At 38.7% G+C, this 27634-nt stretch overlaps 2 protein-coding genes across 2 annotated transcripts in view; one reads left to right on the top strand and one right to left on the bottom strand.

Annotated features, from left to right (window-relative positions):
- The window catches only part of LOC143023939 (3-hydroxyanthranilate 3,4-dioxygenase-like), a 28854-nt gene extending 26674 nt beyond the window's left edge, over positions 1 to 2180 (top strand). Inside the window, exon 7 of the mRNA XM_076182611.1 lies at positions 312 to 2180. Coding sequence (XP_076038726.1) covers positions 312 to 488 — 177 coding nt within the window. The 3' untranslated portion in view covers positions 489 to 2180. The remainder of the gene's footprint in view (positions 1 to 311) is intronic.
- On the bottom strand, positions 1198 to 27634 carry LOC143023938 (uncharacterized). The gene is made up of 7 exons (XM_076182610.1): positions 25619 to 27634; positions 25029 to 25211; positions 21149 to 21348; positions 18817 to 18871; positions 13086 to 13197; positions 10348 to 10441; positions 1198 to 5447 (listed from the first exon to the last, which is right to left on the bottom strand). The coding sequence occupies exons 1-6, from the start codon at positions 26936 to 26938 to the stop codon at positions 10389 to 10391; spliced, it is 1923 nt and encodes a 640-aa protein (XP_076038725.1). The 5' UTR covers positions 26939 to 27634; the 3' UTR covers positions 1198 to 5447; positions 10348 to 10388.

The raw sequence follows: 27634 nt of genomic DNA, 5'->3' as shown, positions 1-27634 counted from the left end.
TATATACGATATATATATATATATATATATATATATATAATTTCCTGATTATTGTTTATTATTCATCTGTCAATTTATCATTATTTGCCATTTACCTGTTTGGTTATCATTTAACTTTACGTATTTATTTACTTATTTCATTTATTATTATTCATATTATATTATTTCTATTTATTTGTTTATTCATTTATTATATATATATATATATATATATATATATGTGTGTATGTATATATTTATATATATATATGTATATATATATGTATATATATATACATATACACAGTATATACGGTTTTCTTCTTTTTCAGGAAGGGGAATGCGAAGTGACGGTTAAGGAGACAAAGACGACACTCAAGCCACAAGACTGCTTCCTGGTGGCAACGAACACTCCTTACAGCATGGCGAGGCCTCAGGGTTCTCTGACCATATCTGTAGTCATGGACCCCGAATGCAAAGACCGCGGGTTTAAGCATCTCGCCAAGTAGACGAGTAGCAGAGGTCTACCACACTATAGCGTGAGGTCTACCACACTATAGCGTGAGGTCTACCACACTATGGCGTGAGGTCTACCACACTATAGCGTGAGGTCTACCACACTATAGCGTGAGGTCTACCACACTATGGCGTGAGGTCTACCACACTATAGCGTGAGGTCTACCACACTATAGCGTGAGGTCTACCACAATATAGCGTGAGGTCTACCATACTATAGCGTGAGGTCTTCCACACTATAGCGTGAGGTCTGCCACACTATTGCGTGAGGTCTACCGCACTATAGCGTGAGGTTCACCACACTATAGCGTGAGGTCTGTCACACTATAGCGTGAGGTATGTCACACTATGGCGTGAGGTATGTCACACTATGGCGTGAGGTCTACCACACTATGGCGTGAGGTCTACCACACTATAGCGTGAAGTCTACCACACTACAGCGTGAGATCTACCTCCCGTTTGCACTATAACGTGAGATCTACCATTTCCATACATTTAGTTTAGCGATAAACACATATTTTGTACATATCCTAGGAATGATGAGATAGATAATCGGATTTCTAATTACATTCATATTAAAGGAAGAAGTGTAAAAATAAACAAGTTATCATATATTTCCATACATTTTAGCGACACACACTTTGTATATATTCTAAGAATGACACAAATAGGTTAGGTTAGGGTAGGTCAGAACAGGTCACGTTTTTTTATATATGTGGGCAGGACACATGTTTAATGGACAGGTGCGGGGAGCATCCCGGAGGAACGCAGGGCACGTGGTAGACCTCATTCTGCACCTGGGTAGGCGACATATTATGGCGGTAGACCTCACGCTATATTAGCACCTTTTTGATGATGATGATTTGGCTTCACGTCACGAACTTCCCCTATCAGAGGGTTAAGATGGTGGCTTCTGTTGAGGACTTTGTGGCGTGGAATTTAATCAACCATGCCTTTGGTCCAACTCGCAGGCGGCAGAGCTCGAATAACCGTCATCTCGACTTCCGCCGCAAGCAGTGACGCTCAAATTCGCTTGGTCAGCGTGCATCCATCAGATATTTAGTCGAAAAAAATCGCTTTGGGATCTTGCCTTTAGGTTAGCCACAACAATCATGTTAACGCTACGATATATATATTTTTTCTATTACGTGAATATTTTTAGTTCGTTTCTTTTTAACAAGATATTACAATTGCGTTGCAAGGAGATTGTTTTGCTACCGTTGTTTAAAAAAGGAAATATTAATTTCATAGATTCAACATCGTCTGACGATCGTAGAGGTGTGGCGAGTGTGGGGCTAGGGAGTAGACCATGGCGTCATCATAGCAGCTACAAATTTGTTATTTTTCATCTATTTATTCATTTATTTGTTTTTTTGCCAAAAGTAATTACTACTTTTAACATCGTAAAAATATATAAATGAATAAGAACGTATGCATCACAACGCATGTGCTTTGAATGTTTACGCAACTAGTAAAAGTGGCAAATGTCAACAATTCGACGTAACGGTTCCGTGGCTACTTTGAGGACGCTTCCAGCTCCAGTGAAAACAAAATAATCTAAGGCCCAAAATAAAGAGAAAAATACGCAGTGGGTCCATCTGGCATTTCTTTCACGTCAATGCTATTTTTTCTTCAACTTTGTATTCAATAAACATGTATCAATAAAATCTATTTTTAAATACAAAGCTTTATTCTTGTTTTCCGTTGCAGGTTTCACAAGGTTCGTGCAGATTTGTTGATGTGAACTGATTTGATCGGCTTACGGGTGTCCCTGACCAACTCGGGGCCCAGTTATTGGTACTGGTACTACGCCATGTTTTATCCTGGTTAATGATAGACAATCTTATTTAGCTGACTGACTTAGAAAAAGAGAGCTTGCGCGCACTAACACGTACGCACACACACACACGACAGTCGAAGTGACAGCGAAGTTTGGAACTTCAGGAAAAACTTCAAATTTCGTGGATCTCAGCGATGAGGGAGTACCTGTGTTATATTAGTAGGGAAGGGGAAAGCTCGTGGTGTAGTGGGAAGGTGAAGAAAAAGGAGAAAGGGAAGGATTGCTGATGAAAATGGAAGGAAATGAGGAAGGGGACGAATGGGCCCCGGAAGTCAGACGGAATGTCAACAAAAGATGCGCAGACGATAGAGGTGAAATCGAAGAGGTTGGTAAAAATGTAAAAATTAGAAATATAGATAAGAACAGCGCAATGGAAGGTGAAGATATTTATTTCCACGGATTTAATGAGGGAGGAGATGACAACCTTCCCCCAATTAGCAAGTCTAGAGGAAAAACTACAGAAAATGAACGAACACTGGGAGGTTAGGTTCAGTCAACTTACATGGATTACACAAAGAGTTGATAAATTGGAAGAACTAAAGGAGAACGAAAACCTAAATAAAGAAATAGAAGAATTAAAAAGACAGTTAAAAGAAGTAAAGGATAAGAATGAGGAATTAAAAAAGAATAATAAAGAGTCCATAGCAAAAGAGGTACAGGGTTGGAGAAAAGTCCAAAATAATAACAAAATTGAATTTAGAGATATAGCAAAACAACAGATGAAAGAACAAACTAAGGACACGGTTATCAAAGTGATGAGGGAGAAGGAGAATATAGTAAGAGACTTAGCGGATAAAAAGAAGTGTATAATTATATTAGGGATGGAAGAGAAGCATAATCCAAATAGGACTACAGGAGTAAAGGAGAAGAAAAAAGTAAACAAGATATTAGAAGTAGTTCAAGAAAATGAACAAGAAATAGGGAAAGAAATTGGAGAAATATGTAGACTAGGGAAATACAATACAAATAAGACCAGATCAATTAAGGTTAAATTCAGGTCACAAACGACAGCAGAGAATATCTTAGCAAAAACAGGGAAACTAGCATAAAGTGATCTATATGAACAGGTATGGATAAAAAGAGAGATGAATAAAGAGGAAAGAGAGGATGAGAAAAACAATAGAAGCTAAGGAAAAAACGAGAACAGTACAGAGTCAAAGAGAAATTCAATTGCAGAGTAGTGAATATGAAAGTGAGGAAATGGTTCATAACAGAGAAAAACGGAAGGGAAACAGAAAACAGGATGGAAGTAGCAGAAAATTAAAAGTGTCTTACACAAATATAGATAGCTTGATAACAGGCTTGAATGAACTGAATGATTACCTGAAGGAAAAAGAACCGGACATAATGGAAATTGTAGAGACAAAATTCAAAGGTCCACTACCACCCAACAGTGTAGGACATGGTCCATGTAATTATTGGATTAGAAACAGAGGGGTAAAACAAGGGGGTGGAGTTATGTTCCTGACTAAGAAGGATATAAACGTGAGGAATGTCAAATATGGAAAGAATAGAGTATAGATGATTATGATGGAAGTGGAGGACAGGGATGTTTGTGGTAAATTATGTGCCTCCTAAAACGGCTCCATGGGAAGAGAAAGAACACAAAAATATGTTAGAAGATATAAGGATAACCCTAAATAAGATAATGGGAGATGGAAGAAGAATAGTTATAATGGGGGACTTTATAAAGAATTCTGCTGGGAAGAGATGACAGTGAAGGGTGGAGACGACCTATGGGGAAATGGACTACTTGATATGATTATAGAAAATAAAATGTCGCAATGGATACAAGAGAATACTAGGTATAGAAATGAAGAAGAACCATTGAGACTGGATCTAATAATCACATCAGAACCTGAAATTGTGGACAAAATTGAATATAAGACACCAGGAAGTAAAAGTGACCACATATTGGTTGAACTGGAACTAAATGAGGAAAAATACAGGGGAAAAAACGAACAATATAGAAAGGGAAGATTGATGTATGGATTTTTTTTCTATAAGATAAGAGAATTCTTTAAAAAAGCAGACTGGGAAAGGATACACAAGGAGAAAACAATAGTAGAAGAGGAATGGAATATTCTGACAAAAATTTATAGAGTGGAAAAGTATGTTCCAAAACAAAAGAAAAAAGAAAAAGGATATGTAAAGTGTTGGTACAACAAAATATGTAAGGGTATTAAGAGACAAAAGGGATAAAGCTTGGATAAAATGGAATAAAGACAAAAGACCTGAAAAATTTAAAAGATATACTAATTACAGAAATCAATATGTACAAGTGTGCAGAGAAGAATAGAGAAAATACGAAAAAGATGTCATAGAAAAATGTAAAGATCAACCAAAACTATTTTATAGATTTGTAAACAACAATCTGAAAGACAAACAAGAATTAGAGAAACTACGACAAGGAGTTGAATGCACAGAGGAAATAGAAATGGCAGAAATTATGAACTAGCATTTTAAATCGGTGTTTACGAGGGAGAACATACAACTTAGAGATGAAAGAGATAGAAGTAACAAGGAAAGAAATAATGAATCACTTGAGTAATCTCGATGTCAGAAAATCACATGGACCAGATGAAATGGCAAACTGGATTTTGAGAGCATACAGGAACAAACTAACAAACAAAATACGTAGTTTAATAAGCTGTTCATTGAAAGAAGGAAAAGTCCCAGAAGAATGGAAAAGAGAAAATATAGTATCAATATATAAAGGGGGAAACAAGGAAGACCCTACTAACTATCAGGGAAGTAGTAAAAGAAATTTCATATTTCTATTCTTTGTGCAGTTACTGTTAAAGTCAAACAAATTCAATTCGTTCATGAATAACCCACAACTCAAATTGTCGAATTGAAACTTCCTCGTTAATGGAACTGTTATGAGTGGATAAGAAAACACTTGGAAATTGATGTGAAATATATTTATCTATATCTGTGATGATATAATTTTTCCTACATGCAGGATATCTCATAGCATAAAGTTTATACTGTTTGATATATTGGAATATTCTATCAATACATCATTCTAAGCAAATATAAAATACCAGTCTTCCAGCATGTGGGCATTTGTGGCTGTCATGAAACTCGTTTGACTTCAAGACATCTGTAACTAAAAAGAAATTCATATAAAAAAAGTCTTTCCATATAAAATTTCACCCCTTGACAATGGTAAAACCTTTCACAAATTTCATTCAGGCTAATGTTAGATGACTTCATCAAATCAAGAGGTCATACTCAGGACAAATTAGGGTCTTGATCAATAGCCATTAGAGTAGCAATAGAATGAACCCATTTTCTGTGATAGCACATTACACATTTCATTCTAGCTAGTACCAAATCATATCACTCAACTTAGGTAATGTTATCATCGGAACCAAAGTTGGTCTCATGCAAGATAGAATGACATCATGTCTTCTACAGACATGTATACTAAAATTTCAGGTTATGGTAAGGTGGCCAGGTCTTCCCCACCTTGACTCCCCAGTAGACGCTGGTATTTATTCATACCTGAGATGACTGGTGGTAGAAACCTGGGCATAAACCTAGGACCATGCAACGTAATGCCAGTGCTCTACTACCGAGCCAAGCCACCCACAGTGTTATCAGAGCAAACGGTTTAAGATCATTTTGATTATCCCTTACACCACAGTGATACATTCTGCAGCTTTTATATTGTCTGTCAGGTTATTTTTTTCTTTTTACTCGGCTTAGGAACATTACCAAAGTGATAGGGTTAGTATGTTTCATACTAGTTTCATGCTACTTACGCAAGCATCTTGTATATTTCCATTTTACTAAGGAAAATGGGACAAATAGGTCTGTAATAGTTTTAGAGGGATTAATCTGTTGAATGTAATTGGAAAGGCATATGGGAAGGTGTTAAATAAAGGGATTAAGAAGTATATAGGAGTAATTGAGAAGAAACACGGTGGGTAAAGGTAGAAAAAAAAAGTCAAATTTCTATAGTAAGGCAGATATGTAGGTATATTTTGGGAAAAGTATTTTTTGGGCTTTTATGGATCTGGACAAGGTTTATGACAAGGTCAACAGGAAGACATTGTGGGAGGTGTTGCAGATGAATGAAACAGTGGAAAAAGCTGTTAATGGCAATCAAACGTTTTTATGCAAGTAGTAGAGTTTGTAAATAAAGCAGCTGGCCCTGCTGTGGATGTACTGTGTCTTGCTGCACTGCTCATGACCTGGTCAGTGGGCAAGAGACAGGGATGACCCTTCATCCAAGAGGAGCTAAGATGAGAGGGAAACAAATGGGTGATGGAATGGAGTGGAATGGGGGGGGGGTGCATGCCTTGGTAAGGGGAAATACGAGTAGGCCTTTGGTATATAGACAAATAGTAATACTTGTGTTTAGGTTTGAAGTGATGAGAGTGAATGGTCTGAAGTGAAGGTGTGACTGTGCCAAGATTGTGTAATGTCACTATAGTTGTTCAACATGTACATGGATGGGGTGATACATACATACATATACCAACAGTTTGTTCCCCCTTACAAGGGAGGTATCCAAAGTCAAAGGCAATCCACTCCCACTCACTTTATCCTCACGTACTCCACTCCTATTCACCAACCCTCCCTCCCTCTTTTCTTGGATGGGGTGATAAAGGAGGTAAATGCAAGGGTGATGGCATGGGAGATGACTGGTGAGAGTGGCGGGAGGTGAGCCAATTCCTCTTTGCAATACTTGTGGCTGGGTCAGAGGAGGGTCTAAGGCTGTTAGTGATCGAGTTCAGGTGGGTATGTGAGAGGAGAAAGTTGAAAGTAAATGAAGGTAAAAGCAAGATGATGAGATATACAAGGGATGAGGGTGGCAGAGCTGAATGTACATCTTAAAGGAGGAAAGCCAAAGGAATTGAATATTTTTAAGTATACAGAGTCACATGTAGCAGGAAATGGAGGAATAGAGGTGGAGGTAAACTGTAGGAGGAATGGAAAGTGTCATGAGGAACAGGCACAAACAGAAGACTATATGAAAGAGTGATTGCGCCTACAACACTGTATGGGGCACAGACTTGGAATGTAAGGGAAACAGAGAAAATAAATTTAAATGTATTTACCTGAGATAAAGTATTTGAGAAGCATGATTGAGGTTATGAGGATGAAATGAGTGAGAAATGGAGGTGGAGAGGGAGCTGGCAGATAGATTAATCAAATAATACCACCTGTACCACACAATACATCCACACAAAAACATGTCCATACTCAATCACAAAAGATATCCTGCAAGACTGACCACCAAACTTCCTACTCTGTGAAACCCCCACCAGACATCAACATGCATACCTACATATACCAAAGGCTTTTTTCCCTTTACATGGAAGGTAGCCAAAAAACAAAGGCATAGAAATCATTCCCACCCATTCCATCCCTAATACACTCCACTCCCCTCCACCATCTACCCTACCTCTTATCTTGGCACCTCCTGGATGACGGGTCATCCCTGTATCCTGCCCACTGCCCTGAGTCAGAAGGAATGCAGCAAGACACAACACATCCACAGCAAGGCTGCTTAACTTACTCAGTGACCCCGCCTCTCTGTCCCCTCATGTGGAAAAAGAGAAGAGAGGGAGAAAGGGAGAAATCCTTTTGGGCTGCATCAAATATCACTTACACATGACCACTCCCTACTCACCCCTATCCTTGCATCTATACACAGCCATTCTCCACTCATTCCTATCTCTTGCCTTCTCCCTCCTTGTTCAACAGACATTCCCCTCTTGCTCAAAGCCCTTTTCACCCCTATCCATTCTTCCTTGGTCGTCCCCTCAAGTTCACTCCATCCACCTCTGCCTTCCACACTTCTTTTACTAATCTTTCTTCACTCATTCTTTCCACTTGTCCAAACCATCCCAATACTCTTTCATCAACCCTATCTGCCATCTCCCTTTCCACCCCTACTCTCCTCATCACCTCCTCATTTCTCACTTTATCCAACCCTGTAACCCCTACCATATTTCTCAGACATTTCATCTCAAACACATTTAAACTTTTCCTATCTCTTTTAAATTCCAGGTCTCTGTCCCCATACAGTGTTGTCAGCACAATCACCCCTTCATATAATCTTTGCATCCATTCCCAAATGCCTATTTCTCATCCACCACTCGTGTTTCCCTCTCATTTTAACTCCTCATGGATGAAGGGTCATCCCTGTCTCTTGCCCACTGCCTTGGTCTGAGGCAATGCAACATGACACAGCACATCCATGGCAAGGCTCTTTCATAAACACGGCAAAGGAAACATGGACTGGAAGTGAAGCATTTGTAGATCCAAGTGGGTATATAAACTCTGCACAATCTAGTATGCTCATTCCTTTGAGAAAGTCAATAGACGAAACATCAGGAATAGATGCTTCACTTCCAGTCCACGTTTCCTTTGCCGTGTTTATGCAATTTGTTCACATGGATTTCCAAGGCTGCTTCACTTGATGGGCAACCCCTACCCCATTCTCCATCCCCTCATGCAAATATTAGAAATGGTGCATAGATTGGAGAAAAAAAAAGAAAAGAAAAAAAAAAAAGTTTCGTATCACTTTGTATCACTTATCCTGCTTGTAGCATGATCAGAGGATGGATTAAGGAAGCTCGTGGCAGAGTTTGGGAAGGTGTGTGAAGGAAGGAAGTTGAAGATAAATGTAGGTTAAAATAAGGGGAGAGGATGGAAACAAATTGAAAGTGAGTATTAACGGAGAAAGACTAGAGCAAATAGCTTTAAAAACTTGAGGGCAAATGTGGTGGGAAAGGGAGGAGTGGAGGTGGAGGTAGAATGTAGATTATGAGAAGCAAGTAAATGCCTTGGGGGATTAAAAAGTGTAATAAGAAATGGACATTTGGGAATGGATGCTAAGAGGAGGTTGTATGAAGAGGTGATTGTGCCAACAGCACTGTATGGGGCAGAGACATGGGACATAAGAGAGGAAAAATTTAAATGTGTTCGAGATGAAATAAGTATGGTAGGGGTTACTAGGATGGACAGAGTGAGAAATGAGGTGAGGAGGAGAGTGAGGGTGGAAAGGGAGTTGGGACATAGGGTTGTTGAAAGAGTATTGGGATGGTTTGGACACATGTAAAAAATTAATAAATGAAGATTAGTAAAAGAGGTGCAGAAGGCAGAGGTGGAGGAAATAAACAAGATGGGGTGACCAAGGATAAGGTGGATGGATGGGGTAAAAGGGGTATTGGGGAAGGAAGGGAGAAGACAGAAGATAGGGGTGATTGGAGAATGGTTGTGTATGGGTGATGCTGTGATGCTTGGAAGGGAGTGGGTGGAAGATAGGTGTGGGGAGTGAGGGAGTATGTGTATATGGTATTTTGATGCAGCCCGAAGGGATTTCTCCCCAACTTCTTTTTTTCTGCATGAGGGAACAGAAGGGGGGGGGGAGGTCGCTAATTAAAAGAAGCATGGATGCACTGTGTCTTACTGCATTGCTTCAGACCCAAGGCAGTGGGTGAGATGCAAGGATGACCTATCATCCAGGAGGAGCCAAGAAAAGAGGGAGGGAGGAAGGGATGGTGAATAGGAGTGGATTTATGCCTTTGAATTTGGCTACCTCCCTTGTAAAGGGGAAAAAGCCCTTGGTGTATGTATGTATCTATCACTTATAAACAAACCTGTATGAATTATCCAATTTTATATTTTCTTTATTCACTGCGATCAAGCCTACACAGTTCGTAACTTCCTATCAAATCCTTGCGAGGTCTATATGGTTTTGTGAACAGTGTATGTTATAGAATTCCAAAACAAGTTATGATGGGTAGAATCCCTGGAAGAATACCCAGAGGGAGACCTCGAATGAGATGGATGGATGGTGTGGATGCGGAGATGGACAGAAGAGGAATAAATAAAGCAACCTGAATGGAAGCAGCACAGGACCAAAGGACATGGAGAGGCTTACTGTTGGCGGACCAGAATCTACATGAGGTTCAAGATCCAGCAGAGTGAAGTGAAGTGAAGTATGTTATGGGTTGGAGATTAGGTGGAAGACCACAAAATATGCTTACCTTTGAAAAGACAGCCCACATTAGAAATATTCCACATCATATTAAACCAAAGCTCTCTTGTCTTTGTGAGAGCCTTTCTGTGAGTGACTGGCAGCTGTTGAAGAAAAACAAAAAAACATACAGTTTGCAAACATCAAAATGACTGCAATCCTGTCATTCAATATTCAAATTATTTTACAAAGGCAAAGCATGCCGACAGGAGACCTTTTGATCCATAAAGATAATACATTTTCTAAAAACAACCAAAGCTTAGTCTCTCACAGACCATATTTTGTAATGTTTACATGAGATGAGATACAGCAGTTGCATTGAATTTTTAATAGTTTCCATGTTTCACTGACTGAATGTAAGAACATAAGAATGAGGAAGACTGCAAGAGACCATAAGGCCTACATTAGGCAGCTAAATGACTGGAAGTCTGAAACCCTACAGCAGCTGTTAATGGTCCTTAGACTCTCCCATAGATCTCTTGGAAGAAACCTTAAACTGATGTCTGGATTGTATTAGTGTGGGATTGTTTATGTCACCAACTGAAATTAGTATAAAGATGGAAGACAGTCACTGGTTTTTACTTCTCCTCATCTTTCATAAAAGGTGGAAGAAATACAATGTTAAATATATATATTTATATACATACATACATACATACATACATATATATATATATATATATATATATATATATATATATATATATATATATACATATATATATACATATATATTGCAGAAAACCTCTGGGAGATAAGAAACTTAGTCTGAACGTTTTTGTCTATTTATGATATCTTCAGGGAATATGTATTCCATGAAGATGTCTTAAATAGATGAAAACATTTGGACTAAGTTTCTTAAATTTCCCAGTGTTTTTTCTGTAAATAATTTTCATGTGTTCTTGTGAATTACTGAAAAAAGAGGGAGGGTGGAGTGGAGTGGAGTGCATTTAGGGATGGAATGGGTGGGAATGGTTTTTATGCCTTTTTCTTTTTGGCTACCTCCCTTGTAAGTATGTATGTATGTATGTATGTATGTATGTATGTATGTATGTACATATATGTATATATATGTATATATATATATGTATATGTATATATATATATATACATATATATATATATATATATATGCTCATTGGCTGAATGGGTTAGAGTATTGCTACTTGCAGCAGAGGTTGAGGTGACAACAGTTTGAACCCTGTCACCAGCGAACTGGACCAAGGGCATGGTACATTAAATTTCATGCTATGACATTCTCTGTAAAGGGCACTGTCCTAGCCTCCTGGCAGGGGGCCAGGTTTCATAATGTTAAACTAAACCATATATATAGATTTTTTTTTGTATGGTGAACGTTTCTACTGTGTTGACCATGAGTGATTGTCTAATTTCTTTTCTTATGTTGGTATACTTTTATGCATACATGCTCTGAGTCCATCTTTATATTGTATTATATTTTGCCCATCTTTCCAGACAGTTTCATGGCAACAGACCATGCCTTTCTGCTTCGATTTGGCCCTGTTCAAAGAAACAAATTTGACAAAATACAATACTTCCAATGGAGTTATCATTAGCCACAGTAAAATGTGTAAAGTAAATGTCACCCTAGAGAAGGCATAAATGAAGGAAATCTTAACTTCTCTTCTCAAAAAGAAAAGTGTTCCTTGAACTGAATTGGAACTGCATGACCTCCCTGGTCCTTGAGCAACACCTCTTAACCTGAATCCCATATTTCCACTCCATTCCATCACTGACTAAATAAAACCACCTCCTCCTAATCTGAACAGTGGGTTACAGTAGCAATGAGAGTGAAATAATCATAGTTCAGTGTCAGGGTGTTCTTGAGTACATAGTTTACAAGCCAAGTCTATTTGGATGGATGTTGCAACAGTAATGAAAAGATTTACATTCCTGGAAGCTTGCTGCTCAAGTGGGTTAGGGAATTGTTACTTGCAGTGAAGGTAGAGGGGATTGCGGTTCAAATCCTTCCACCAGCAAAGTTGAACTAAGGGCATGGTTCATTGGATTCCATGCTATAAAGTCCTCTGTAAGGGGCACCGTCCTCACCTCCCAACAGGAGGGAGTTTGTACATTATACCATATCATCACATTCCTGGATAGGTGTAACCTGTAACTCATTGTCGCCAGTGTAACCATTAAATGGGTTGTGGTTACACAAGGTAGACTTAATGCGGGAGATATAAACTCCAAGCCAGTTTCTTCTATTAACAACAATCTGGGTTTTAAATAACAAATTATCAATGGGCCCTTTGAGTAAAACACAGTAAGTGCCGGGCTTTCACCTCAACACTGCCTAGGGCAAATGTCTGCCTTCTGCCAGGTGCATGACCTGGGCAGATCAGTCTGGCAGACATTTGACCAGGCCAGCTCTACTGTCTTGGTTACAAAACAGTCCACATAAAGGGGGTTAGTGGGTTGTCATAAGTAAAGGTGTTAATTCACTATTCTTAAGCATTGGAGTTAGTTCTACTTATGGGGGTTAGTCGTATGGTTGGTGGGTATGGTTAGACATGGTATGTATGTTTCTCTGGTGACATTAGGCATCTTTGTGTAGCGATATCCTGTTGTCTGAGTTGGTGCTGGGTAAGATATTTTGTTCTGGGAAAGCAGTCAGCAAATGAGGCAAGTTCCGCTCAAGATGAGTGCCATGTCACGTGTCTGTGGATCATGTGCATGGTTGGTGTGGTTAGACAAGGTTTCATAGGAACTCAATCTAATCACACTTACCTATTGTAGAGCAAGTAGCAGAAGAGGAGGCATCATTGATTGGAATTATAACCAGCTGCCTCCTGGCCAAGGTCACCTTGAGTTGTATGCCCGACACCATGCTGCCGTTCATCTGTACAAATACACACAACCAGTATTATAATCCGTTAGCTCTTTTCTCTAACCACCTATTTGAATTACTGAATACATGTTGTACTGAAACACATTACCAAGGTAAGTTCATTCAAGAATGGGGAATAAAGCCTAAACCAGTACCCAATTATCTCTTATTTATTCTTTATTTTCATTCATGCATTCCATTATTTATGTTTATCAATTATCTGGTGACAATGGAATGGAGTGAATGGAGAATGGTTGTATATGGATGATGTTGTAATGCATGAGGTGGAATGGGTGGGGGGGTGGGGGGTGAGGTAGTATGTGTGAGCAAAATTTGACGCAGCCCAAAGGGATTTCTCCCCATCTCCTTTTATGCATGGGGGGACGGAGAGGGAGGGTCGCTGATTTAATGAAGCGGCCTTGCTGTGGATGTGCTGTGTCTTGCAACACTGCTTCTGACCCAGGGCGGTGGACAAGGTGCAGGGATGACCCGTCATCCAGGAGGTACTAAGACAATAGGGAGGGTGGAGGGGAGTGGAGTGTATTTAGGGATGGAATGGGTGGAAATGATTTTATGCCATTTTCTTTTTGGCTACCTCCCTTGTAAGGGGGAAAAAGTCTTGGTATATGTATGTATGTATGTATGTATGTTTATCAATTATCTATTTGATTCACCTATTATTTTTGTCTACTTGCAGTGGATGTGTATCTTGTGACACTGCCTCTGACCCAGGGCGGTGGACAAGGTGCATGGATGACCCGTCATCCAGGAGGTGCTAAAACAAGAGGGAGGGTGGAGGGGAGTGGAGTGTATTTAGGGATGGAATGGGTGGAAATGATTTTATGCCTTTTTCTTTTTGGCTACCTCCCTTGTAAGGGGGAAAAAGCCTTGGTATATGTATATGCTTTATCTATACATCTAATAATCCAGCTGTGTTGTGGATGTGGTGTGTCTTGCTGCATTGCTTCTAACCTAGGCAGTGAGTGGGTGGGTGGGTAGGGCAGATGACTCTTCATTGTTAATTAGCTAAGATAAAAGGGAAACAATTGGGTGATGGATGGGTGTGTAATGACTACAGGTTTGGTGCATGCCTTGGCTGGTTACTTCCTTTAGGGAAAAGAAACATTTTAGTTTAGAGACCAGCATTTCTCAACCAGGGTTCCCCAGAACTCTATCTAAGGTTCTGCAAAAGGTCCCTAAGGGTTCTGCGAGAACAAGCGAGATAAGCTAATACACTTTTGATTTTTAATTTAATTTCATTGGGATGGAATGGGTGGGAATGATTTTATGCCTTTTCCTTTTTGGCTACCTCCCTTGTAAGGGGGAAAAAGCCTTGGTATATGTATGTATTTAATTTCATATACATAATTAAACACACACGACATATTCTTGGTTATTGTAATAATGTAATATATACATCCTATCTAACCTATTATTACAATGAAAATGAAATTAGAAATATATGGTACATGTTTTTTTCTTTATTTTTTGTGCAGGGCTTCCTTGAGACATGCAATTTATTCTAAAGGTTACACAAGGGTAAAAAGGTTGAGAAATGCTGATATAGACAGATTAATCTATTAATCTATCTGAGAGCTGACCTACACAAGACACATATGGAAGAAATATTGAGTTGCTATCTACAGAATGTTAATGTGGAGAATTGTGGGCCAATCTGATGGCCATTGGCAAAGACTTGGGAGCTGTGGGTCTCCTACAAGAGTGACTGACAGCAAAAGATTGACAATGTGGTGTTGAGTCATGATTTTGGAGAAGGGAGGTTGTGTGTGAAAAGGTTGAACAATTTTGGAATTTTGGCGATAGTATGGATATTTGTAAAACACTATTTTACAGTCTAATAGTCTTAGATGCTTCCATGAGATTGCATTTTCTACTGCTAGAAAGTATATGAACCACATTTTGTCACTCTTGTGTATATCTGCCCTTTTTTTATTTTTCAGTGAAAGCTGAGGCAACAATTATCATTATAGTTGTTCAACAGCATGAAGAAATAGCATGAGGAGACATAGAGGGGGGGGGGTCATTAATTAAATGAAGTGGCCTTGCTCTGGATGTACTGTATCTTACTACAGGTACACCTCACCTTACGTCGTTAATTGGTTCCAGGAGACACGACGTAAGTCGAAAAACGACGTAAGTCGAATTTGCTTACAAGTAGGCTAGGTAGGCCTGGTGTAGCCTAGGCTAAACTGCCAATAGCCATTTTTCAGTACTTTATTTTACTTTTGATTGCATTTTTTATTAAACAAGGTTAATAAAAATCTATTTTAAGTTTCCAAACAGAACATTTATTTATCATTTTGTAATAAAGTATAAAAAAGTACCTGTACTTATTCATCAATACGTACAATTTGCTGTACTTTATGAATGCATTGTCAATTACATACGGTGAAACAAAACAAAAAACAAATACAGGTAAACGTCGACTTACGATGGCCGCGACTTACGATTTTTCGACTTTACGATGACGACGACGACGACGATATGATATATTTAACCCCTTCCATACGGTGCCGCACACGTAGGCGTTATGAGGAGCAAGTGGATTCGCGACGCTGCCATATCGGCGTCTTGATTATATTTATTGTAGTCGCCCCTGTGTTTTTACATTCTCTCAAATGTGCCCTGAATCCCATTCTCTGTGGTTTTCAAAATTCGCGGGTGAAAGAGAGAACGATCGATATAAGCGGTGACTATATTTTATGATGCGAGCATTATTACGACACGTCGTACGGCTAGCATTGGCTGCTGCCCGCGAGATTTAAGTCCGTACTGAAAATACATATTATAGTGTTTGAATATGGCAAAAAGGATAAGAATAATTAAATAAACTACTGTACATGTTTAATAGGCTATATTCAGTATCTCTGGTGGTTAATATACAGGTAGGCTAGGCACAGTGACCACGGAACAGAGTGATACACAAATTGGGGATCGACTTACGATGAAATCGTCTTACGATGGATCTATCGAAACCTAATGCCATCGTAAGTCGACGTTTACCTGTAAATAAAAACTAGTTTAAGCTTAATCATTTTGTAATAAGTGAAAAATTGAATAAAGTATTTTTAATTTACCAACGCAGTACATACATTATGTCGATGTTTACGCGTTGCTATTTCGCGGTGCTGTACTCTATGAATGTCAATAACATACGGTAAAACAAAACAAAAAACAAAGAAATAAAAACTATTTCAAGCTTACATATAATCATATTGTAATAAGTGAAAAACTTTAATATATTTTCAGTTTACCAAAACAGTAGATACAATATGTTGATGTTTACGTTGTAGACGTAGATGGCTGGGGATTGTCGACATCAACATCAGCTGATTCTCGTCGTTCGACGCGTAAAAACTGGTCAAGAGTGCCTTGAACCGTCTTCTTGTTCTTTTCTTCAAGGATTAGATTATAAGGAGCAAAAGCTTCATAACAAGCCCCCATTATCTTGGAAAAGCGTTGAGCATTTGGATCCATATCCTCAAACATAGCAAGACCTTTTTCGATGTGTGCAAATGCTTCCTCCATTTTCTTAATGGTGAAGTGGCGTGGCTCAGATTCATCATCCTCTTCTTCTTTCTTTTGTTGCTCCTGAAGTTCCATCAAATCCTTGTTTGTCAGTAACTCCTTGTCTTTTTCAAATAAATCTGTGAAATCCTCTTCCTCCAAATTCATATCCAGCTCTTTGCTCATTGTAACCAAATCTTTGTTGACAACAACAGTATCGAAGCCCTTAAACTCGTGCACAAATTGCGGGCATAGCTTTTTCCATACACCATTCATAGCAGTGTTCTGAACATCATTCCATGCTGCTGCTACATTCTGTAAAGCTTTGTAGATGTCATATCCCTTCCAAAAGTCGCGAAGTGTGATAGACTCATCCATTTCAATTGCAGCTATTGCTTGCCGTAGCGTACGCTTCATATAATAACGTTTGAAGATAGCAATTATCCCCTGATCCATTGGCTGGAGAATAGATGTAGTGTTTGGGGGGAGGTATATGACGGTAATGTTGGGGTGAAAATCTGCGATGTTTTGTGGGTGGCCAGGAGCATTATCTAAGATAAGTAAAACCTTAAAAGGAATCCCCTTCTCCTTACAATACTTCTCTGCTGCTGGGACAAAATTATTGAAAAACCAATCTTCGAAAATAACAACAGTGACCCAAGCTTTTGAGTTAGCCATCCATATAACAGGGAGAGATGCTTTGGGAATGGTCTTCAGGGCACAGGGGTTGTATGCATGATAAACAAACAGAGGCTTTAATTTAAAATATCCTTCACAATTACCTCCCAACATTATGGTCACATGTTCTTTTGAGACCTTGTAACCTGGAATTGTTTTCCCTTCCTTGGAAACAAATGAACAATCTGACAATTTCTTCCCATATAATCCTGTTTCGTCCATGTTGAAAATTTGCTCAGGAAGAAACCCGTATTCTTTGATGATTTTCTTCAACGTAGCAGGAAATTCCACTACTGCTTGTTCATCAGCTGATGCACTTTCACCTTGTCTTTTAAGGAAGTGATAATTTCTCCTGTTTTTATATCTCATAAACCATCCAGGACATGCTTTGAAATCTACATCTTTTTCATCTGGATATTTTTCCTTTAGGTCCTCAAACAAAGACAACGCTTTTTCCTGAATGAGCTCTTGACTAAGATTTGCATTCTGACGATTCCTCCTATCAACCCAAATCGAAAGAAGATTTTCCATTTCTTCAAATATCTTACCTCTTTTCTTGTTGATGATCGTGTTCTTCATCAATGGGGCTTCAGATGTGACATGTGTTAAAATCTTGTCTTTATTATGCACAATCGTTGATACAGTTGTCCGACTTACTCCAAAACATCGTGCAATCGATACAACTTTTTCACCATTACAATGACGTTTTATCATAGCCATTTTCTCCTCCAGCGAAATAGCATGACGCTTAGCACTTTCACTAGAACTTTTCTTAGGAGGCATGGGGGCAAATATTACAGTTACAAGTGAATGTTAATGAGAAAATTTACAAAACTTCAGTAAACAGATAATAATCCAAAAGAATTGCGGGAGTCGAGACGCCGCTTACGGTAAATACGTATTGGAAGTACCGTTGCGATTTCATGTTCTAGTGGACTAGGCCATACTACTTTATGGTATATATTTTAGCAGTTACTGAATCTTTATATAATTTTACATGCTTTTATTCTTATTTATTGTAACATGAATTGCTTGAAACGCTTGAAACGTTTTTTGGTGTTTATGCGATTCCATTATTGGCTGACCGACGTAAAGTCAAGTAAAACGACAACTTGAATTTTTTTCCATATTATTTTTGAAAACCGACGTATCTTCGAAAACGACGTAAGTCAAAACGACGTAAGTCGAGGTGTGCCTGTACACTGCTTCTAACCCAGGGCAATGGGTAAGATACAGAGATGATCTGTCATCCATGAGAAGCTAAATGGAGAGGAAGGAAAGGGTGGTGGATGGGAGTGGATATGTGTCTTTTGACATAGCTACCTCCTTCACAAAGGTGGAAAACCCTTGGTATATAGATAGAGAGAGACTAAACAGCATTACTCTGTACATGCACACTCGGAAAACATATTTCAGAAATCTTACCTCAGCAATGGCCTTCTCTGCTCCTTCTACTTTGTCAAAGGTCACAAACCCACCACTGAAATGAAATGTAAAAATATTAAAAACCTATCTAATCCGAAGATCATTAATACATTTCCATACTGAAATGGGAAACTAACAAGTACCACTTCATGACTAATTCACTGTGGTGTTGCTTCAGAAAATGTTGGAATTATTTTAATATTGTATTACAAACACAGAAATACATATATGCGTGTGTGTGTGTATATATGTGTGTATATATATATATATATATATATATATATATATATATATATATATATATATACATACATATATATATATATATATGGAAATAAACTCTCCTACTGGGATTTGAACCCTCGCCTGAGCGGCTTGCTTCTTATAAGACGAAAACTGTACTATCACATCACAAAAACAATATATATATATCAATAAATAAATGGAATAAATCACTAGCTGCAAAGATGTCTTTCAAATAATCAAATCCAGCAGTTACATTGCCTCAAACCCGGGACTTCATGATTAGGAGTTCGGTCTGTTGCTGTCTTGCCACACAATGGATTAGAACCTACTACATACTTTAGACTAGGAAGCAATGCCAATCAAAACTGCAGTCCACACACCTCAGAAATTTCACCGAATCCCCAACCCATCAGTACATATGGTAGCATTTGAATGATATTTCTACTTGCTTTGTTGTTGTAGGCATCATGGAAGAAATCACTAGTTGCAGAGGTGTCTTTCAAATAATCAAATCTATCAGCAGCAGTCACAGCACCTTGAACCAGGGACCTCACAAATAGGAGACCAGTGTGCTACTATCTTCCGTGCTACATATTACAGTCAAACAGGAATTTCAGTCATTGAAGCAATGGATTTTATTACTAATGGACAAATTCTGAATGGTGCATGTGGCGACCATAACAGCAGCAGAGTGAAGAAGAAGAGGCACTAACAAAAATGACAAAATTATCACTTCTTTGTAATTCTGGGGACATTGTTACAATACCTGAATGCTACTTTTAACAAGGAAGCTCAACCCTTGTGTGAACAAGTGAAGTGTCTTTGAGTGATTGTCATTAACCCCTTCCATACGGTGCCGCACACGTAGACGTCATGAGGAGCAAGTGGATTCGCGACGCTGCCATATCGGCGTCTTGATTATATTTATTGTAGTCGCCCGTGTTTTTACATTCTCCCAAATGCGCCCTGAATCCCATTCTCTGTGGTTTTCAAAATTCGCGGGTTAAAGAGAGAACGATCGATATAAGCGGCGACTATATTTTATGATGCGAATATTATTTCGTTACGTCATACGGCTGGCATTGGCTGCTGTCCGCGAGATTTAAGTCCCGTACTGAAGTGGTTAAGGAGCTGTATCAAGACAGAAAACAGCCGACATTGGGTTAATTTTTCAAACTTGTCAGTACCATAACAGACACACCAACAATAGCAATACCTTCACATATTCTATCAACTTTGCCTGACACTACTATATATTCAACAGAGCTTGCAAACTCCACTGATTCTGAAAATTTCTTCTGAGTCCCCAATAAATTCAGAGCAAAAAAAAAAAAAAAAAAAGTAATGAGATCCCTAGCTACCATATTCACCTTCACCTTAGCTCCTTATGAATGATGGGTTATCTCTTATCTCCCACCTACTACCCAGGTCAGAAGCAATGCAGAAAGACCGGATGATAAATATAAACATTAAAAAAAGAAGGAACTTGATGTCATGTAATATAGATTTCTTCAATGTCTTTCTCTGATAATGTAAAATATTTATATCATAAAATCCCTATCCTAATATCCCAAATAACCTTACATACAGACCACAACAACAAACACAATGTTGGTATAACAATATATAATAATTTGTTTCATCAGTTTTGAACTACAAAAAAGTTTACAGTCAAAACTGACAACATAAAATCTTATCATCTATCACATAATAATTATATCAATAGTTTATTTCACCAGTTTTGAACTGCAAAGAAAGTTTACAAGTAGTCAAAACTGATAACATATAATCTTATCATCCATCACATAATAATTATATCCATAATAAACACGACCTTGCCGTGGACGTATTGTCCTGTTGCATGGCATCTAACCCAGGCAATAAACAATAAGCAGGAGATAGGGATCCTTTATCCACAAGGAGCTAAGACGAGAGGTAAACAAGGGTGGTGAATGGGACTAGAATGGGTGTGTGCCTTTGCCTTGGCTACCTCCCCTATAAGGTGGAAAAAGTCCTTGGTATAAAGACAGATAGAGATTACAGAATTTGCTTCCAACAACTAAAAATTTTACAAAAATGTACTTACTGCTTTCCAATCTCCATATTAACATTTACAATATTGCCAAATGTTGAAAATGCTTTCTTCAAAATTTCTTCTGTTATATTGTTCCCAAATACATAAATAGTATGGCCCCGTCTTGGTTTGCCATCACTTCCCCGTCCGTCACGCGTGAATTCCCCTCGCTCTTCTCGGTCCCGTGCAGTGGCAAATCTATCATATAGATTCTGAAAACAATGGTAATATTAGGAGATATATTCCTAACATCAAAACAACTTTAATGTGTAAAACATATATTTCACCTTTTGCATGCACAACGTCAATGTCGTCAGTGATATATGCCACAATTTTCAATCTAATAGTGAATTTAATCCTCTACTACACTGATGCATTTCTAGGGCAAAATGCCTTCATGCAAAAGTTGTGTCAATGCATAAGCATGTAAGTAAAATCAAAAGATGATCACCATAAATGATATGATGATACATACATATACCAAGGCTTTTTCCCCCTTACTAGGGAGGTAGCCAAAAAGGAAAAGGCATAAAAACATTCCCACCCATTCCATCCCCAAAAACACTCCACAACCCTCTACCCTCCCTCCCATCTTAGCACCTCCCAGATGACGGGTCATCCCTGCACCCTGTCCACTGCCCTGGGTCAGAAGCAGTGCCTCAAGACACAGCACATCCACAGCAAGGCCACTTCATTAAATCGGCGACCCCCCCTCTCCGTCCCCCCTATATAAAGGTACGGGTATGTGTATGTGTATGCATATACATACACACACACACACTTAACTACCTTGTGGCATAGTGGTTAAAGTTTCCGGCTGCCACTATGGTAGCCTGGGTTCAAATCCTGCCCAGGGCTGAAAAAATTTCAGTATTGCTGCACTGCAAGTTGTTACTCCAACTCCCATGGGCAGAGTTAGGGGTGGGTGTATGTAAAGTCACAGCATTACACATAGATCGTATATGAGCTCTGAGCTCTCTTCCAACAGGCAATCCAAGACCACCGTGAACCACACACACATATATATGTATCACAATTAACACCAGTCAGAAAAAAAAAGAGCTAAATAAGTGAATCTATATGTTTCAACCGCTAACTGCAATCCTCTTCAGTAGTACAAACTGGGAGGAGCGTGCTATCTTTAAATAGCAACCTCTTACAAAAGAAAAGAAACCAGGGAAGGAGTAAATACCTCTATCCTCGCTATCTGGTGACCTGAGGATGACATAAGGTCGGGTCAGGATACCTACAGTTTGTTTTGTAATGAACAATGCTGAGATTATGTCTGGGGTCCACTGACATAATCTCATAAATCTTCATTAAAAAACAAATTGTTAATAGGTATCCTCCCCCTCCCCCTGACCCGACCTCATGTCATTCTCAGGTCACCAGAGAGTGAGGGTCGTGGTATCTACTCCTTCCCTAGTTCCTTTGCTTTTGTAAGAAGTTGTTATCTAAAGATAGCATCCTCCCCCCACTTTGTACTACTGAAGAGGATTGCAGTTAGCAATAAAAATATATAGATTTGCTTATTTAGCTCTTTCTTTATATCCATCTGTGGTGTTAGTTATGATTTACAAACACCTTAATACATTTCTCACTAGTGATATATGTATATAATTACAACATACACTGAATGGTCCCCAGTACACAAATTTTCATCTTATCAACCACATTAACTTTTTCCCGATTAATTCCTTACAAACATGATTGAAACTAACAAGGAGCTCGATGGAAACATATTCAAAAACTGATATGTTGTTGGGCTAGGACTCAAACCTAGCTGATACATAGGGACAGTGACTTAACCAATTGCCCAATCTTGATAGTGCAACAGGTTAAATCACAGTCCATTTGTTACATATTGGCTAGGTTTGAGGCATAGACAGACAGTGTTTCATATTTTGAATTTGCTTCCATTGAGCACTTTGTTAGTCTCAATTGTGTTTGAAATGAATTTTATTGGAATTAGTTAACGTTGCTGATATGGTGAAATGTATATATATATATATATATATATATATATATATATATTATATATATATTATATATATATATATATATATATATATATATATATATATATATATATATGCAAACTAGACCACTTGGAAAAAAGAAACTAACGAAGCAGAGCGCTTTTGTATATTACATCTTCAGTGCAACTTCACTTGTTGCACTGAAGATGTAATATACGAAAGCGCTCTGCTTCATTAGTTTCTTTTTTCCAAGTGGTCTAGTTTGCATAAGTGAACACACGTACGCGTGTTCTTAATAGCATATACATATATATATATATATATATATATATATACACACACACACACATTAATCCCTTGCCTCTAGTCTCTCATGCAGAAGACCTGCAGCCTCCAAGAAACCAGCAACAGCCTCCAGGCAGGGCCATAACTCACTTAGGGAAGAGATAATATCTTATTGTCTGAGGATTGTTAGTGTGGAACATATGAGGTGTTCTATATCTTCTGTGTGGTGGCTTTATCTCTGGCAGTTTGAATCTGTGGCCAGGCCTCTTCTATGCTGGTTTTGTTTTAATGACAGATGATCTCCTAAGCACAAGTGTGCTAGTGTGGTTTTTGTCTGGTATGGGAAGGTCTTTTTCTATGTGATTTACATCTCAGGGCTATTGTTGGAGTATTGAGTTTGGTGGCTTTTGAAGGACTTGTTTAGTTACCTGGGTGTGAGTGTATTTCTGTATTTATTTACATATACTAGCACACCAATGTGAACTTCAAGGAAGTAAACTTGAGGGGAAGACGGAGAATGAGATGGATGGATGGTGTAAAAGGGGGCTTTGAGCAAGAGGAGAATGCCTTCTAAGCAAGGAAGGGAAAAGGCAGGGATAAAGGTGAGTGGAGAATAGTTGTGTATGGATGATATTTTGATGCAGTCCAGAGGGATTTCTCTATTTTTTATTTTCTGCATGAGGGGATGGGGGGGGGGGGGGGTTGCCATGTAAGTGAAGTGGCCCTGCTATAGATGTGCTGTGTCTTGCTACATTGTTTCTGACCTGGGCAGTGGGCAGAAAACAAGGATGTCCCTTCATCTACAAATAGCAGTACTATTTTAGTTGTGCACACTTACATGAAATAGCATTAGAAAATTAAATATTAATTTTGTAAATTATAATACATGAACATAATATGCGATTTTCTTGGCCAAAAAAGAAAGAAAAAAAAAAAAAATATTGCCACAAGCAAATTTACTAATGAATGAAGCCACTAGGATAGGGTATGGACTCTGTGCCAGTCCAGTCACTATCAGACGACAGTTTTCACGTTGTAGACCCAGTATTGTCCAACTCCAAGTGACGTTTATAAATGCTGTTACAAAGACAATAGGGCTTCCTTGGACTTTATGAGGGAACACAGGGTTCTGCCATCGTCTGTTAATTGCCTGAGGTACAATAAAGATCAGGCCATCAGTACCCATGACAATGACGACAACCCGGATGATCTTTAGAATTTGAGGTCCCAAATTACTAAACATTGGTTAGGTTTTGTAGGTTAGATTTGGTTAGAATAGACTAACTTATCATCCTTTCATTTCTTCGACCTTGGCACCTAACAAAACAAACGTGGCATATCATTCAACCGCCACAACTTCGTTCGTTAGAAAATAGGTTTTAGCAACTTTTTTGTTATTGATTTCTGCCAAGAAAATCACATATCACATTGATCTATTATAATTAATTTTCTATTGCTATATCGCTTGCGTGTGCACAACTAAAACTTTACCCTAGGACAAATAGCTAAGATAGGAGTGGAACAAGGGTGGGAGTAGGTGCATGACTTTGATTTGGTTACCTCTCATATAAGGAGGAAGAAGCCCGCTTGGTAGTACAGGTAGACAGATATATTCTTCAAACTCTTACCATTGATCTTTTGAAAGTGGTCTTTTCAGTGTTGTTCTGTGGACGTTCAGGAACTTTAATTGCTCCTGACTTGATGATCTTCTTTGCCATTTCTTTCGCATCTTTGGTTTCCATTGGACGCTTGAGGGGTACTAGCATTTCTGGCTCTGGTTTTGGGGTCTTTAAAGCCTGTAAGGCCTTTTTCTGAAATAAAATTGTTCATCTTATGACTCATTTAAATTCTAAATAATCTCCCTTGCCTATCAATTAAGAAACTACTCCTTTGCAGATAAATTATTTCATGTTCATGTTTTGTTTTGTTTTCATGAGTAACTATGGAAATCAATAATGACTTGATCCTACATAATCATTGCAATAATATCTAAAAAAAATTCACTGTTCTTGAAGTATTCCAAAACAGCCGAGGATCAAATATTTGGGAGAATTAAAGAATCACATGCATACACATATATTTAACAAGAAATTTATGTTGACTGCAAGTAACTGTAACATATCCTAACCTAACCATTACATAGAAAATAATAGATCTTTTAAGTAGGACAACAAAATATCTGAAAAATGTGCTTGCGTGATACTGGAATAATACAAACCTGATCACTCATGGTATTGCTGGTGTTGTTGGCAGTCTCTGTGTCTTGGAGCGTCGTTAAGTTGGTATCAAGGTAATCATCGGCTTGTCCTCCTGCATGCTCTCTTGTTTCCATTTCCACAAAGTGGGTAAGTGGCTCAGTGGTGGTGTATGACAGCAGTGGACCGGGTAGGGTCTCACCAATCAGGGCACGATAAACTGCACGCAATGCTTCTGACACATTTTTTTGGGCCACTCCATAATTCTGCAGAACATAAGATGCGCGTCTGATCTTTGCTGAGTTAGCACGCCTTTGCTCGATGACATTCCTCAGATTAGCTTCAATTTCAGAGGTCTTTTCCTTCTCTTTGAGCAATTCCTCCTCTCTACATTTCAGCAGTGTGACCAAATTCTCATTCTCTTCTCGTTTGCCAATCAGTTGTTTTACCATCATTGACACAACTTTTCCATTGCTCAGGTTTTCCTCCCTTGTTTGACTGTTTTTGAGGTCGTTCTTTTTTAGATCGTTTCTCATCTTCATTTTTCTCTTTGCTTCCTTTAAACGCCTCAGCTGGTCCCGAGTTTCTTGATATTTGAAGGCCTTCTTTTCTGCACTTTGCTTCAGTTTCTTCATCACAGCATACTTCTCCTTCCAATTTGCTACTGACTCATCTTTTCTTGTCAAGGCCTGTCTTGCTCGACTTGGGTGTAGTTGCCTTAGAGCTACTACCTCTTGCATGCATTCCTCCAGCTTATGAGACAGGTCTTTGTTCTCACTCTCTAGCTTCAGTTTAAGGTCATTCAGTTCCCTCCACTCTACAGCTAATTTCTTTAATGCTTCCTTTTCTGCTACACTATTGAAATCCGCAGCTATTCGAGGAATCTGATCTGCATCAGAGCTAGTACTTGCAGGAATCTGATCTACATCAGTCTGATCAGAGCTAGTACTTGCAGGAATCTCATCTGCATCAGAGGTAGTACTTGTACTATCACTATGCACGGCCTCAGTAGTAGCCAGAGATGCAGGTGCAGATTTCTGGGGTAGGCAATACAATTGTGATACAAATTTTGTCCTGAGCTTTCCACGCTTACTTTTTCTCTGCTCATACACCCGGTGGAATGATCGCTTGAGGCTAGCCTCAGTTATTTCACTCAGACTTGGCATTTGATGGCAGAGTGCACAGTAAACAGCTTTCCAAGGAATTTTGTGTTTCTTTATGAAGTTCAACATCTCATGGATAGTACCATTGTTCACCTGGCTGATGTTTAGCCGACTGCAATCTTCCAGGAAGTTTGCATCCTTTATGCCAAACTTCTCACTATACGGCCCAAGGAATGACATATCAGCAAGTACAGTTACACAATGTTCAATAACAAGATATAACTGGAGGATTATACTACCTTACAGTGGGTCAGAGTACCAGAATAGATCTTGATAAAGCATGAAAAGATGGTTCGACGGACACGTCAGCACCGGCGGCTGAGATGCCACAATTCAATACGTTCGTTGTAGTTACCCGACCTGGTATAAAAATACACCTTTTCTGATTACATTCCCGTGATACCCTGCCCTGATTTTTGGTATCAGAATAATCCGTGAGACTAGCAGTTTCCGTTTATTTGGGTCTGTTGCCCGGTTACTGGAGTTTTCTAGCTTATTTTCACGCTGAAACATGAACAAATTTTCGATTTATTCCTAAATGCAAGCTGCCATGTTTTTTTATGTTTCTATGTACCGATATGTGATTGGTTGAAATTTACTATGCTCGTAGTAAAATACACTCACGTGACATTTTATTTAAATTAAATTTCCCGTGATATGTGAATTTGGCCGTTTTGATGGCGTGCGCATAAAATGACGCGCTATTGGTATTGGCGGACGATATACACTGACACTGTGAATTGTAAGTTTTCTTTATTCTTGGAGGGGATGTAAGGGACTCCCTTTGCTTCCACAACCACAAGACACTATGACTATGTGTTCTTCTGCCGTTTGTTGTTGTTGATACACAAACCAAAACATCGTTACTAATTGTCG

The sequence above is a fragment of the Oratosquilla oratoria genome, unplaced genomic scaffold (genome assembly GCF_046742065.1).
Source record: "Oratosquilla oratoria isolate Oo_2021 unplaced genomic scaffold, ASM4674206v1 SCAFFOLD72, whole genome shotgun sequence".
Taxonomy (NCBI): Eukaryota; Metazoa; Arthropoda; class Malacostraca; order Stomatopoda; family Squillidae; genus Oratosquilla; species Oratosquilla oratoria.
This window is presented reverse-complemented; position numbering and strand designations above follow the sequence as displayed.